The 14,588-nt window shown below is 35.7% G+C and overlaps 1 protein-coding gene across 5 annotated transcripts in view; it reads right to left on the reverse strand.

The window, feature by feature from the left end:
• Positions 1–3,020: 3,020 nt before the first annotated feature.
• The window catches only part of Sans (SAM_USH1G_HARP domain-containing protein Sans), a 36,677-nt gene continuing 25,109 nt past the window's right edge, over positions 3,021–14,588 (reverse strand). Inside the window, exons 1-3 of one of the 5 annotated variants that reach the window (XM_076477829.1) lie at positions 8,867–9,092; positions 8,508–8,648; positions 3,021–7,237 (exon numbers count right to left, since the gene is read on the reverse strand). In XM_076477829.1, the coding sequence (XP_076333944.1) occupies positions 5,938–7,170 (1,233 nt within the window). In that variant the 5' untranslated portion in view covers positions 7,171–7,237; positions 8,508–8,648; positions 8,867–9,092 and the 3' untranslated portion in view covers positions 3,021–5,937. The other 4 variants (XM_076477831.1, XM_076477830.1, XM_076477828.1 and 1 more) reach the window with 4 other exon arrangements.

Consider the following 14,588-nt stretch of genomic DNA (forward strand, 5'->3'; position numbering starts at 1 on the left):
GTAAACTGACACTAGAAACAGGATTATAATTGCAATTTCAGGATGTTGACACACAAATGGACCATTCTAGAGTATTCTGAATAGGATTTAATAATTGTACCAACGTTTTTTTATTAACTCTTTCTGTAACAAACAATGTAATAGTACATGTAATGCAAAATAAGTGATATTAGTAATTTATTGTTCTAGTTCTTTTATTCAATGTCATGTTGCATCCATCTTTTAAATATCTAATTTTTGCTCAAACATGTTTGACATTTAAAGGATATTTGTGGCAATTAATATACTAATAAATCATGTTGACCCCCCCTTTCAAATCAGTGACTCTATCCATCTTTCTATTGATACTACTGAACACCTCTCAATATAAAAGACAGGCACTCACTTAATTGTATTTGGTTGACTTTGATGCTCTAGCTTCCAGTCTTTTAAGGCACTTAATAAAAATCAGTAAAATAATCCAAATTTTTAATATTATATGTGAAAACATTATTTTACGATACATGGTGCCATTTGTTATAGACAGTTACTTAATACCAGGTGATACAGCAACCATATAAGCATTAGAGAATAAGTGTTGTGTCAATATACATGTAACTCCTATCAGGTTAACCCTCCAACTCAGTTTTGTCATTAGAGTATGAAATAATGTCATAATTCTCAACTTCATTAGTTGGTCCAGATTGATTTCCACTATCCAAGTTATTGCAGAGTTCTGAGCAGTTGAGTCCATTCTCTTTACATGAACATTTTTCTTGGGTTCACCCTTTTTCTTTGCATGATCACGAAACGTGTTTCATCAAAGAGTCTGAAACAAATGGAATGCTATTCTATAGCAAAGACATTACTCTATTTTCAATGTGCCATGCGAAACGTTCTGGACTTGAGGTAGCTATTGCCTGCTGCAGGCATTGATGATGTATTGCAACTTGGTAGTTAGCCCTATGAACATGATCAATGAAACATCCCTGTTTGAACGTAGTATGTCATCAATCTTGTAGCAATATTTGAATATTTGATACCTCACAATATTCACAGTACGTATCACTCACGATACAACTCACATACAAACATCTCCAATGTTTACCAGTTGCCTGAAATACATTTTGATAGTCAGTTTTCAATCATAATATTGAATGCCTTGACTTTTCTCTGCCTTTAAAAATTATCGCAACCTGTGAAACAGTGTAAGCCTACCAGCGCATCATAAACAGATTGTCCAATCTATCTTGATATGGTGTTCATATGAACAGTTCTAAAGTCTGACCCATATGCATGCACAGATTTCTGTTGATCGTCTTACTGAAGAAGGACATCTATATCGTAACTTCGAATGATGATGTTGGCATATTCTTCCCAGTGTGATTGAGATGCAAAACCGCACATGTAGCTACTTTCCCATGATCGGAATAAGGCTCTTCCACTGCCTTGAATTTCAACTTTTTATCACTGACTTCAGGTAGATGACACTGTTGTCCATGAACTATGACTACTTGTTGGCCTTAGTTATGTGTTCCTTTGAATCACTTCATAGTAGATGACACTGAGGTCCATGAACAATAAACACTTGTTGGCCCTTAGATATGTGTTCCTTTGAATCACTTCATAGTATATAATAGTGATATCCATGAACTATTAGCACTTGTTGGCCCTTAGATATGTGTTCGTTTCAATCACTTCATAGTAGATGACACTGAGGTCCATGAACTATGAGCACTTGTTGGCATTTAGGTATGTGTTCCTTTGATCAGATGTCCATGAACTATGACCACCTGTTGGCCCTTAGATATGTGTTCCTTTGAATTACTTCATGATGCCAAGTAGATGATTTCCTGAGCTACTGAAAGTTTTCACGTAAACATTAGCAAAGCTATTCACATATTCATCAAAATCACATCACCTGTTTCCCCATACAGTAACCAAGAAAATTGAAAAGGTTACACGAAACAAATGTTTGAAGAGCATCATCATCAAATACATTTGCAATTTTAGGACACAGGCCAGTGTCGTTGGAGAGTTGTCCAAACGTTTTTCAAAACTAACACAGTTTTACACAAATTTATTTTATCGTTGTGGCTAAGGATCTTGAAGTTTTCAGACAATATTTCCTCCAAATCATCATGATCATTAACTGTATGTTCCTCCTGACTTATTGATTCATGATATAAAATACTATTTAACGTATATAGTGCTAGTTCATATAATGAGTTAATATTTTGTGGTTGCTTAGTTTTATTTTTATAATAAGAGAGTTAAAAGAAAACGATTATTGGAAGCTATGTTTAAAATTCATCGATGTTGAGACTATCAAATGCCGCGTGCAATACACTGACGTAAAGAATATAGAGCTTCCCAGAAGTCAGGCAGACGATTAAGTAATAAACATATAAATATTGTGAAACTAGTGGTAACAGCCGATAGATAAAGACAAAGCAGACGAGAAGGAGTTCGGCCCAAGAAAGGTTAAATGCAAAATTAATATTTGTAGGAATGGAAACCTAACGGTTGATATATAATAGAATGATACTAAAGATGTTGAAAGTGATAGGAAGAATAGTCTAGAGTTCTCAAGTAATTAAACATGTCTGTGTAGACGATTATTTGGAAGTGGGCCTATTTACGAAAAGCAGGCGTTTGTTGGAAGTAAGTCTATATACGAAAAAGGATCAGACGAGTTTAGAAGTATGGGATACAACCGTAGTAATTCGACGAAACGTAAGTGAACTATGGTCGGATAGTTTGACGATAGTAATCGAGAAAAACAGTTCGGTCAACTGAAATTCTAAAGCAACTGAATAGGTCTAAGTGGACTTTTACAACAAGAAGAAAACTATATAGTGTTTGTAGTATGCCTATGATATTTATAGTGTTAATAAGTTGTTTAACTAGCTCTGAATATATATATTATTTTAAAAACAAGTGAAGTGAGTCTATTCTTTGATTTTTGAATTTATCGCCAGCGAGTTACAGACACCTACTATATAAGAATCTTAAACCCAACAACAATAACACAGTATACATTTATACCGTTAAGAAGTATAAGTAAAATACTTTAATTAACAAATGGCAAATATAACATTTGATACATTGATGAAATTATTTCAAAACCAGTGCACATGAATTACGATTTGTTGATTTAATAAAGCTCATCTATGGACCTTTAAACTGTAAACGTCTCTTCAATTGACAATTTTGATATTCTACATCATTTTCACAGATGTTCCTGACAACCTCTTGAAAAAGCTTGTTGTCAAAGTACTTACTTACATATCTCTCCTGCCCTAATAATGTTTTCTACAACTATTGTTTCGTATAAATGAATGAATTACGCCTCATGACACTTGTATACCTCAACAGGTGGCTTAGAAGACGATGCCAAGTAACTAATATATGTCTTACAACATGACTGATGGCACTGAACTTCTATAGCTACTAGATCAGTATATCTAAATTTCAAAAGTACTGTTTGTTTGTTTGGAATAAAGCACAAAGCTACGTAAAGGGCTATCTGTGTTCTGTCCACTACGGCTATCGGAACCCAGTTTTTAGCAGTGACTCCACAGACATTCTGATGTACCACTGGGGAACTTTTTAAAAAGTATCTCCTTACACTGCTTAACACCTGCAGCTCTCTTCAGGACATGTTCGTATTTGACACGTAATGTAAAATCCTCTGCTTTTACTTTCCAAATATACCATTTTGTTACAAACACTCCGGATTTGATTGCATGCTTGTGCCTGTAGTAGCAGCACCTGGTTTAGCATCAGGACTAATTCCCCTAGGAGACAGATTGGCTGTCCGTTTTAATCCTAGTGCTAACTATAACAAAAGTTTAGGGCTGGGCTGCTACAGCTTTGAAGTAACAGAGCCATCAATTATCTTAGAAAGACTGACTACATTCTTAATTTTTTCTGACACTTGCTATTCTTTTTACATCTGTGAATTTAGTTTAGCAGCCTAATATTTGAAGACTATCCAAATAAGTAACACAGGATGAATTATCAGTCATTGGAACACGTAATCAGGGCACTGTCCTATTTTTCTGTTCCTCCTATCTAGGGTACATTGTTTAACACATTTACAAAGTTTCTTGAAATTGTAAAGTTACTTTCATTTTCCACAAAAAGGCCTGGCATGGCCAGATGGTTAAGGCGCTCGATCCGTAATCTGAGGGCGGCGGGTTTGAATCCCCGTCACACCAGACATGCTCTCCCTTTAGCCGTGGGAGCGTTACAATGTGACAACCAACCCCACTATTCGTTGGTAAAAGAGTAGCCCAAGAGTTGGCGGTAGGTGGTGATGACTAGCTGCACACTGCTAAATTAGGGACGACTAGCGCAGATAATCCTCGTGTATCTTTGCGTGAAATGCCAAAAAACAAACAATCTTCCACAATAACATGAAAACAGTAGCTCATGGAGACTGCCATGTTGAAACAATGAAGTGTGAGTGGTTAATTAGTGATTCAAAGCCACCTGTGAGTCATATGTGTAACTATGATTAATTACAAAATGTTTTAAATACATATAATAATAATAATTCAAATGCCTATTACTACTTAATGTGTATATAGTTTTCAAAACCATTACATTATTGTATTTTTTCAACATCTGGCAACTACTCTATTTACTGTAACCTAAAGACATTGGTCCTTTCAAGTTGTGTGTGTGTGTGTGTGTGTTTTATCATAGCAAAGCCACGTCGGGCTACCTGCTGACCCTTAAGTTGTCCAACACAGCCTAAAATATTTTCTTCCAATGGCTCACGTAGTACGAACAATCACAAAAATAAAAATGTGTTGATAGTGTTATACAACAAAATAAGTCTGTTACATTTATCACTAGTATAAAAGCCTGTCAAATAATGGCGGGAACCATTGTAGAATGATTAATGAAAATTATAGAATTTAACTAAAACGCATTTTCTGTACCTCCAAAATGCACTTATTTTATCAGTATTTCAAAACTATGCACTTACTTTCGTTTTCTACAAAGGGCAGTTGCCGCCAACTCCTTGTACCACTTGTCAAGGTTTATTGTACTGTGTCTATTATATACATATTATTTTTTGTCTCGAAATTTAGATAAGAAAAATCGACCTTAGTAAGTTTTATTCTGATGTTTGAAATTCCATTTTAAAAATCCAACTTTGTATTGTACTCGCACAATATTATAAACGTTTCACAAAGTTGCTAGTAGTAACCGTCAAACACACAAGGTATATATATATCTTCAGATGACAATTAACAGTAGAATTACAGATGGTGTCTGACTTTGTCGATTTTTTTAACGCATTCTTCAAAACTAATTACGAACTAAATTCCTTGTGGGTAATGAATTTTTGGTTACAGACCTAATAACAAGTGATTATGCAAAAAACAAAACAACAAACTATGTAGTAATTAATTACAGTTAGGATTTCCTGTGAAATTTGTAAAAAAAAAAAAGGATACACAAAATACACAGAAGACCTGAAATTAATTTACAAATCATGAATAAGATGGATACATAGTTTCTGAACCAACTCTCTAAACGTTTATTTTCAATAATGATTCCGTTACGAAATAAGAATCAACATTACCTTTTGAACAAGTAAAATCAGTGACTCCCAATTACATTTGTCTCAAAAATATCCGGATAGATTTAACGAGGTCATTGTTTTGAATTTATTAAATATTTGCTAATCCATATTATTATGGATAAAGACAATTTCATTTTTTGTGATTAGTGCAAAATATTAAAGTACATTTCTGTACAGATATTTGTACAAATTATTTAAGAATTTCATCAAAACAAGCCATCTGTACAAGCACGGAACTTCAGCCGATTAGATTTCCTACCTAAGCTACCATGCATAACTGACCAGTACATGAGATACACCAGCTATACTGACCAGCAAAGGTTAAAAAAAATGCAACAAAGATTCCTCTACCTCTCTCACAATTTTGAATCGGCGACTTCTCCAGGGTCCTTAAGCGCTGATTTTCTCTGTTCAATGGCGTTAGCTAACTTTCGTCTAGGCCCAAGAGGAAGACCTAGGTTCTTCAGGTCTTCGTCTGTAAGGAGCATTAAGGACTCCAGGTCGATTTTCTCCTTAGAGAACAGAGGGATGTAGTTGTTTAGCCCACTAGCTGCCAGGAATAAAATGATTGGTGCGGTATCTGTTTCATCATCATCAAGGTTCAGTTCATCTTCATCCCAGGGAGTCTTCTGGTTTCTGTGCGCCAAACTTCCCGCACTCCCGATGCTGTCACTTCCGCTACCCCGGCGTGTGTGGGAGCCATTGTCACTGTCATACTCTTCCCCTTCACCAACCCCATTCTGGTATTTAGGAAGTGTCAGCAACGCTCCCGAAATGGAATTTCTAAAAGCAACGCTTCCAAATCCCGGTCTTTCGAAAATACTCGGGGGTTCGGCCAATGCCACCTCTTCGTCTATTCCAGAATCCCCCGTGTAGAGCAGGTCAGGTTCACTGGCAGCACGTGACAAGTGATCGCCAGTTTTATTGAACACATCTTTCATATGTTTCCTTTGACTACCAGACGACATACTTTGGGAATCGTATTTTGGAACATACATCACTTCGGAATCCCTTCTAAGTCCAGACAGGGATCGCACTGACTGCTTGCCATCAGTTTCCAGTTCTCTGACCTTGAAGTCGCCACCTGCCACCTGTTTCTTCTGCTGAACTTTTCTAGACACCGCACCCAGACCTTTCTTCAGACTTATACTAGAGTTGTTCTGGTTGCTGTTCACGATGTCCGAATATTTGGGAGAACTGATATACAAGAGTCTGGAGTCTTTTCGGAGAGACTGACCAATTCCAGCAACGGAAGAACGGGGTCCAGTGCTATGCACCTGAATCTCGACCCCAGACATTCTCTGTCTCTGCCTTTCCAACTGCTTTTCAGACTTCTCTGCTTGTTTGGTCGCCTTCTTCTGGATTTTCTGGAAGTGCTTTACCCGTTTCTCGGTATCTCGTACTGCCTTTTCCTTCATTTTCTGGGTTGTTTTAGGATTTTCCATGCTCTGCCGACTAAGCACTTGATCCAGGAACTTAAGAATTTCATTTCTTTGATTAATAGCCGCTATGTCCTTTGCTGTGTGGAAGTCATTGTCCATTGCCCACAGGTTGACCCCAAAGTTTACAAGAAAGGACACACAATTCATGTGCCCGTTAGCAGTAGCGCAGTGGAGAGCAGTATTGCCAAAATAATCACACTTGTCGGGATCACCCCTGAAAAAGAACGATCGAAATCAATAAAAGAGTAAACATGGTTCTAAGCCTATTCTAAATAAAACACAACTCATAAATTGGACAGCAATATGCATGAATATGTAAACATGTAAAGTAATATCAAATGCTACTAAACAGTGTGTAAACAGATTATGGGAAAATGTGGAACTGAGAAATCAAAACAAAAAAATTAATAAAATTCCATTTAATGACGCTAACGTATTTACGAAGTTTAAATATAAAAGACGAGCGCATAACTCAGAAGATAAAATGTAATTAAAAGGTTTGATACTGAATAAATTTGTGCGTCAAACAATGTACAAAAGGAAACTGTTGATGAGTCTTTTAAGGTTTTCGATTAAGAAGAATATATATTGATATTTAAACCACACTATGTCCACTGCAGAGGATCATTACTCCAAAGGTCATTACATCAGTTGTAATACTGTTATTTTTTAATTAAGCACAAAGCTGCACCATGGGCTATCTGTGCTCTGCCCACCACGGGAATCTAAACTCAGTTTCCACAGACATACTGCTGTACCACTTAGGGACCCAATTATAATACAATATACATAAATATCTATGGTCGGAACGCTATTCATATAATTTCAATTATTAATATTTTAGAAAATCTAATAACCTAAAATTAGTATAATTATTTAATTTTCTGGCAGTGTGACAAGTATAATATTACAAATAATTAATCTATGGTAAAAAAGAAATGCCAAAGAAATTCTTAATTTATCATGTAAACAAAGCATGAAAACTATGCATTGAACATGAATTGCCTTGTTATTAAGGTAACTTAGAACAAAATGTGGATTTTAGAATATATTTACTGTATATTTCAAAAGTAACTACACTGTGTTGATAGATTTAGTACGTTATATTAAAACTATTTTGAAGTTTCCAAATAATTTGTAATCTAGTAACAGTAAGTTCATTTTAAAGTAGTTTGGCAAATCATGAGTTTAGATCACATAAGAATCACGTATCAAAAAAGCGACACTTAATGGCCACAGCCTGCAATCATTGTCGATACATCAACAATCAACATATCTATACGACAGTCTAACACAATATATTTTAATATCGTAAAAAGAAATAATTTATACAATGCTTTTTATACACTCCACCAAAATTACACATAAAAGAAAACTGTCAAAGTTCACATCGATACAAAACAGGTCCCATGGTTCTTTCAGATGTTCGATTACCAAAAAACACTTATTTGTTTAAAGGTAATTTGAATACAATAATGTTTCACCATTTTAAACATCTCCAACGGTCTAAACGGGTTTAAATACCCTATTACTTCGTCTTCCGCTGGTACGGATTTCCAACGCTATAATCAAGTGTTCATTTCCACTCGGTGGACTCAGCAGAAGGCCCGAAGCGGCTTTACTTACTATAAGGAAACACACGCATTTAATATTACTTCCAATTTAAGACGCACCCCATTCTTCAAAAATAGATTTTTTTAAAAAAAGAAAGGATGATAATTACAAAGGAGTAAATATGTTTCAAACTAGTTTATTAACGAATTGAAAATGATAATAATCTATTTAAAATAAAATATATAGAAAATCTAACATTTTCATTACAATAACGTTTCTTTTGACTTACTTCATTGTTATATTCTAAGCTGAAACATCTTCATCGCTTGAATCACTATTGTCCCAAAGAATGTCGTTTTACGTTCCATCTTCAAAATCTGACGGCAATTTTTGACTAATTGTTGCCCTTCATCGTAATGATAAACCTTTTCTTTTCATAAATTTCTCACAAGACCCACGACTTCAGTTCAGAAAAAATGGTGCGTCTTAAAAATTTTAAGTATTAAGACATTTGTACTTACACGTTCAACGTTTTAAATGGCTTTCGAACGCTTCTTGTGTGTCAACTTTTTATTTCAGCCGATTTTTATTTAGCTTAATGTTTACATATGTTTTGCAAAAATGTTTCACCAAAACAATGTCAACAATCGATTTGAATCGTACAGTAAGAGGGTGGGAAAGGGTAATCACAGAAGGGTAATGACTACAGAAGCACAATCGATCTAAACAAACTTCTCTCCTGGTTGTTCACAGATAGCACTTCCTGGAGAAAGTGGTTGACAATAGGTGGTGTATGTGGATCGTAGATCCGGGAAATTATTCAAACCAAAATAATAGTAAAAAATTATGGCATCCGCTTCCAGCACTATTTTCATGGAAGATGTAAGAAAAACAACAAGTTGAATATATATATAATATTAAAGTTTAAATCAGGCTAAACATAACACCACCATTGATAACAATGTAGAAATTAGTACGGACTGGAATTTTTTTTTAATTATTATCGAATCTCTAACAGTAAATATTAATTGCACATGACCTCGAGCCAGTACTTTGGTTACAAAACAGTCTTGTTTGCATGAGATAGAGTAAGGTATCGTAGTCATAGAAACATAGTTTAGTCAGCTTTAGTTTATTAATTTAATCCATTTATCTAAGTACTCACTTATCACAAGTTTTAAGTGTTATCAAATTATGAAATGAACAAAGTCACAAAATTACATGTACGACCCTATCTGACGGTTGTATGCCTTTCCCTCGAGGCCCGGCATGGCTCTACTAGTAATCTGAGGGTCGTGGATTCGAATCCACGTCCCACCAAACATATTCACCCTTTCAGCCGTGGGTACGTTATAATATCACAACCAATTCCACTATTCGTTGGTAAAAGAGTAACCCAAGAAGTGGCAGTGGGTGAAGATGAATAGCTGTCTTTTTACACAGCTAAATTATGGATGGCTAGCGCAGATAGCCCTCGTCTATCTCTACATGAAATTCAAAACAAGCAAAAACATTTCCCTCTACACGTTAAAGTAAATGACGAAAAATTGTGGTTTCACTTGTAATTAAAAAAAATAAATCATATTTACCCTAAAACTGGTGGTCCAAGTCTCTACCACCACAAGTTGAATGTAATAAGTTACTGACACACCCTTACCTCTACACCTACTCTGAATTGTGACTCGAAGATAAGCTTCAGGGTTTATAACACTAAAACTTTGGGTTTTATTTTAAATGCTGGACCATTATCTAGCTTTGTGTTTAATAATAAACAAATTCAACCGTTACGTGGAAAATTAGGAACGCAACTTTTAAAATCATTGTTATCAAACGTGGTTGTTTTTAAATACAAAACTATACAACGAAATATCTTTGCTCTTTCCTCTAAATATATAGAAACGCAAGTTTTACTGCTGACTTAGCGCTGAGTCATTGTGGATATCACCACATGGGCAAATGGTGATAAAATAAATCTGAAATATAAGTATGACCATTATGTAGAAAACTGTAACGTAATTATTTGTAATATAATGAAAAGATGACAATTATTGTGTGAAGCAACATTACTATCGTGGATAATTGATGGCAGTTATTTCAAAATCGATACGATAATCATCTTTTAAATCATTAAAACAGTCATTTGAAAATCCAATATTGAAAATATGACAATATCACAGCCTTTAAGTAGGTTATAAGGCCCGGCATGGTCAGATGGATGAATATGTTCGACGTGTAATCTGAGGATCGCAGGTTCGAGTACCCGTCGCACCAAACATGCTCGTTCTTTCAGCCGTGGAGGCGTTATAATGTGACGGTCAATCAAACTATTCGTTGGTAAAAGAGTGGCCCAAGAGTTGGCGGTGAGTGGTGATGACTAGCTGTCTTCTCTCTAGTCTTACACTGCTAAATTAGGGACGGCTAGTGCACATAGCCCTTGTGTAGTTTTGCGCAAAATTAAAAAACAAACAAAGTGTAGGTTATTTCTCAATGTTTTGTTTAATTGTAGGACAGTTAGATCGTAATCTATATTAAGCTTTGGGTAAAACAGAATGTGATTTACTTGTATTTTAAATACGTATCTATAAATAAAGTTTCTAATCATGCATAAGGTCAGTGTTACACAGCTAGATGTTTGTTATAGTAATTATTTTTTCATTAATGCCTATTTTATTGTTAATTCTAATGACGTTTTCGAATGATAAATCGCAGTTGTTTTTACGAGGTCTGTTCAAAAAATACGTGGACTGTTTGAATTGCGCGGCTCCAGTTGGTTCCAGGGGAATCCGCTTGGTGTCGCTAGGTTCGCACAGATTAGCTGATTACGACGCCATTTCCCAATTGCAGATATCTTCATTTGTGTATTAGCTACGCGGTTTTAAGTGAAGTGCGATTTTTTCGTTTGGCGGATTTCAGAATGAATGACCTGAAGGAGCAACGACTTGCTGTGAACTTTTGTGTTAAACTTGGAAAATCTTCGACTGAAACTTTTGCTGTGCTTAACATGGCTTACGGTGATGTTGCTATGAAGCGTACGGCATGTTTCAAGTGGCATGAACGATCACTGTTCTTCCCCACCCACCCACCCTACTCACCTGACCTTGCTGCTTGCGATTTTTTCTTGTTTCTCAAACTCAAAAGACCCTTGAAAGGAAGAAGATTTAAGACGATTCCCGAGATTAAGGCAAATGCGACGAAGGAGCTGGAGGACATTACAAAAGAAGTGTACCAGGACTGTTTCAACAAGTGGAAACACCGTTGAGATAAATGTGTGCGTTGGGGAGGAGAGTACTTTGAAGGGGTCCCAGACCTGTAACTTCTAAATAAAGTACATTTTGTTTTATGACGTCAGTCCGCGTATTTTTTGAACAGCCCTCGTATTCATGTATTTATGCTCTTGAGTTTTTGGTTTTATTTTATCCGTATGGCTAACGTGCGTAACTTAATTAAATCTAACGAACCTATAAGCAAGAAACACAAATGTGTTCTTCTATCTATTTTTAATTGTCACTTCCTCGGATTATTTTCAGCCTAATCACCAAACTCCTGATACACAAACACGGAATAATAAAAATAAATAGAACACTGAATTTGCACGTGATTCAAAATTATATTTTGTTTGTTTTTGAAATTCGCATAAAACTACTCGAGGGCCATCTGTGCTAGCCGTCCCTAATTTAGCAGTGTAAGACAAGAGGGAAGGCAGCTAGTCATCACCACCCACCGCCAACTCTTGGGCTACTCTTTTACCAACGAATAGTGGGACTGACTGTCACATTATAACGCACCAAGGGCGAGCATGTTTGGCGCGACGGGGATGCGAACCGCGACCCTCAGATTACAAGTCGCACGCCCCTAATACGCTTGGCCATGACGGGCCACAAAATCATATAAAGCAATTTAATGTTTGTTGGCAGACCATTAATTAGAAGTATACCGGCCCCCTTGACGGAAGTTATGTAAATTAGTGATTAATGAAAGATTATCTTAAGATAAGTTTTTCAAATTAGTTTTAATACAATAACAAAGATAACTCAAATTCCCGCGACAACATGAGAAAAGACTGAAAGACAAAATTATTACCCTGAAACAAAACATTCTGTTTAATTTAAAAAATAGACATGATTGTGTTACATGGCAAACACTGAGCACCTTAGCGTTCGTATATTTCCCAACCAAATCAGTGATTTCAAACGTTGTTACAACGATGCTAATACGAACTCTAAAATGAATAGGCCTAACTAAACGTCAGATCTAACGATTTATAATGCTTCGCCGGTTTTAAGCCTTTAACCCATAACAACTAAAATGAGTTCACGGAAAATCACATCAAACTTAACTACTGACCATGTCTTCTTAAACTAACCCATAGCAGATTATTTGAAGGTGGGAGATACAAAAAACGTCCTTCCGCTTTGGTCTTTCCGAGACGTGACTTCCCTAAACATACAGTTGTATGGTGAATACCCTAACTTAGAGTCATCGTCATACCAAAGTTCCGTGACTTATATGCACGCGATGTATTATTATCCTGAAAAGGCTGAGAAGTTGTATACCCGAGTGTTAACGACGGTTTCTTACGCTAGAAAAAAAGTCCCGTTATGAAAGGGATATGTTTCGGAATGTAAAATTATCATCAGAACAGGTTGTATATATATGTATATATTCTCAATATTGTTCTGTCCAAGTGAAGTTAAGTTCTTGGGTTGGGAAATGGATCATCATCGTTCAACAACTATAATAAACGAAGTTTCTACAGGGAAAATTGGAAGTTATATTGTTTGAACTATATCAATCCAACTCAAATCCTGTGAAACAATAGTAATCGTTCTCTTTTTAGATTTCTTTATAATGCAAGTTCGGCATACGGTGTCCAGGAATATAATCTGAAATGTAAATTATTGGTCATTGAGTCTAAGCTCGTAAATAAACATTTGGTGTAGCTGGGTTGAAGTTCATGACATTTCACGTGGAGATGTTCACCGCGATCAACACAAAATCATAGTTGATAAAAGAGACATATTTAGTGACTCGTGTATCTGGATGAGATGCATCTACATCTTTAGTGATTCATGTATCTGATGAGATGCGTCTACATATTTAGTGACTGAAGTATCTCGATGAGATGCGTCAATCAAGAATATTTCATACATGTTTGATGTGACTCAAGGACATTAGCGTACAGTCAACTTCGGCTGTAAGAAAATACAGTTCCACGTTGTGAAGTTTGCTTGATTAATAGGGCAACGAACAATCAACTGAGTCTCGAAATAGGTACCCTTCAACCGAAACACGACAAAATCACCATACAACAGCGTTTTTAAAGATGGTCTGTCTCACGGTTTGGAAGCTAATGATATTTGTAGCTAGAACACGCTGTGGTTCTAATTCACCTAATAGCTCTTCACATTTATGTTATTTAAACTCTGGTCATGGTTCATGAACAAAATGGAACAGTTTAAACTGTGTTTCACATCCACGTGACAAATGGCACAATATTGCAACTATAAACAGTAAAATATTTCCTTACAAAATATAACTCTTATATCTAATATTGATAGTATTACTACTGATATATTTTACTACAGTTATAACTGTTTTATAGAGGCGCATGCGCAACACAGAGTGCAACTTTGGGATCTATGTGAATAACGAAATAATCTTCATATATATGTAAAAATGGCTGGTTTGGGTTGAGGAAATTTTTTATGCAGAGGAGCGAACAACGTTTCGATCTTCTTCGGTCATCGTCAGGTACACAAAGAAAGAAAGAAGTAACTGACCGATAGCTGACCACATGTTTGAAGGGAGTTGTGTAATTGAGAGTAGGAATGTAGAGGGCGTGCTTAAATGTTTTATTATATTTATTAATATAAAATTAACGACGAATTAGACAAAATAAAACAATACTACATCAACATCAATAAGTTTCCTCCACAAACCGTAGAAAACATCACACGCACACATCTAGACAAAAAGCAAAATCAACTAACAAAAGTAAATATACCCCACGA

This window comes from Tachypleus tridentatus, chromosome 13, assembly GCF_004210375.1.
Source record: "Tachypleus tridentatus isolate NWPU-2018 chromosome 13, ASM421037v1, whole genome shotgun sequence".
Lineage (NCBI taxonomy): Eukaryota > Metazoa > Arthropoda > Merostomata > Xiphosura > Limulidae > Tachypleus > Tachypleus tridentatus.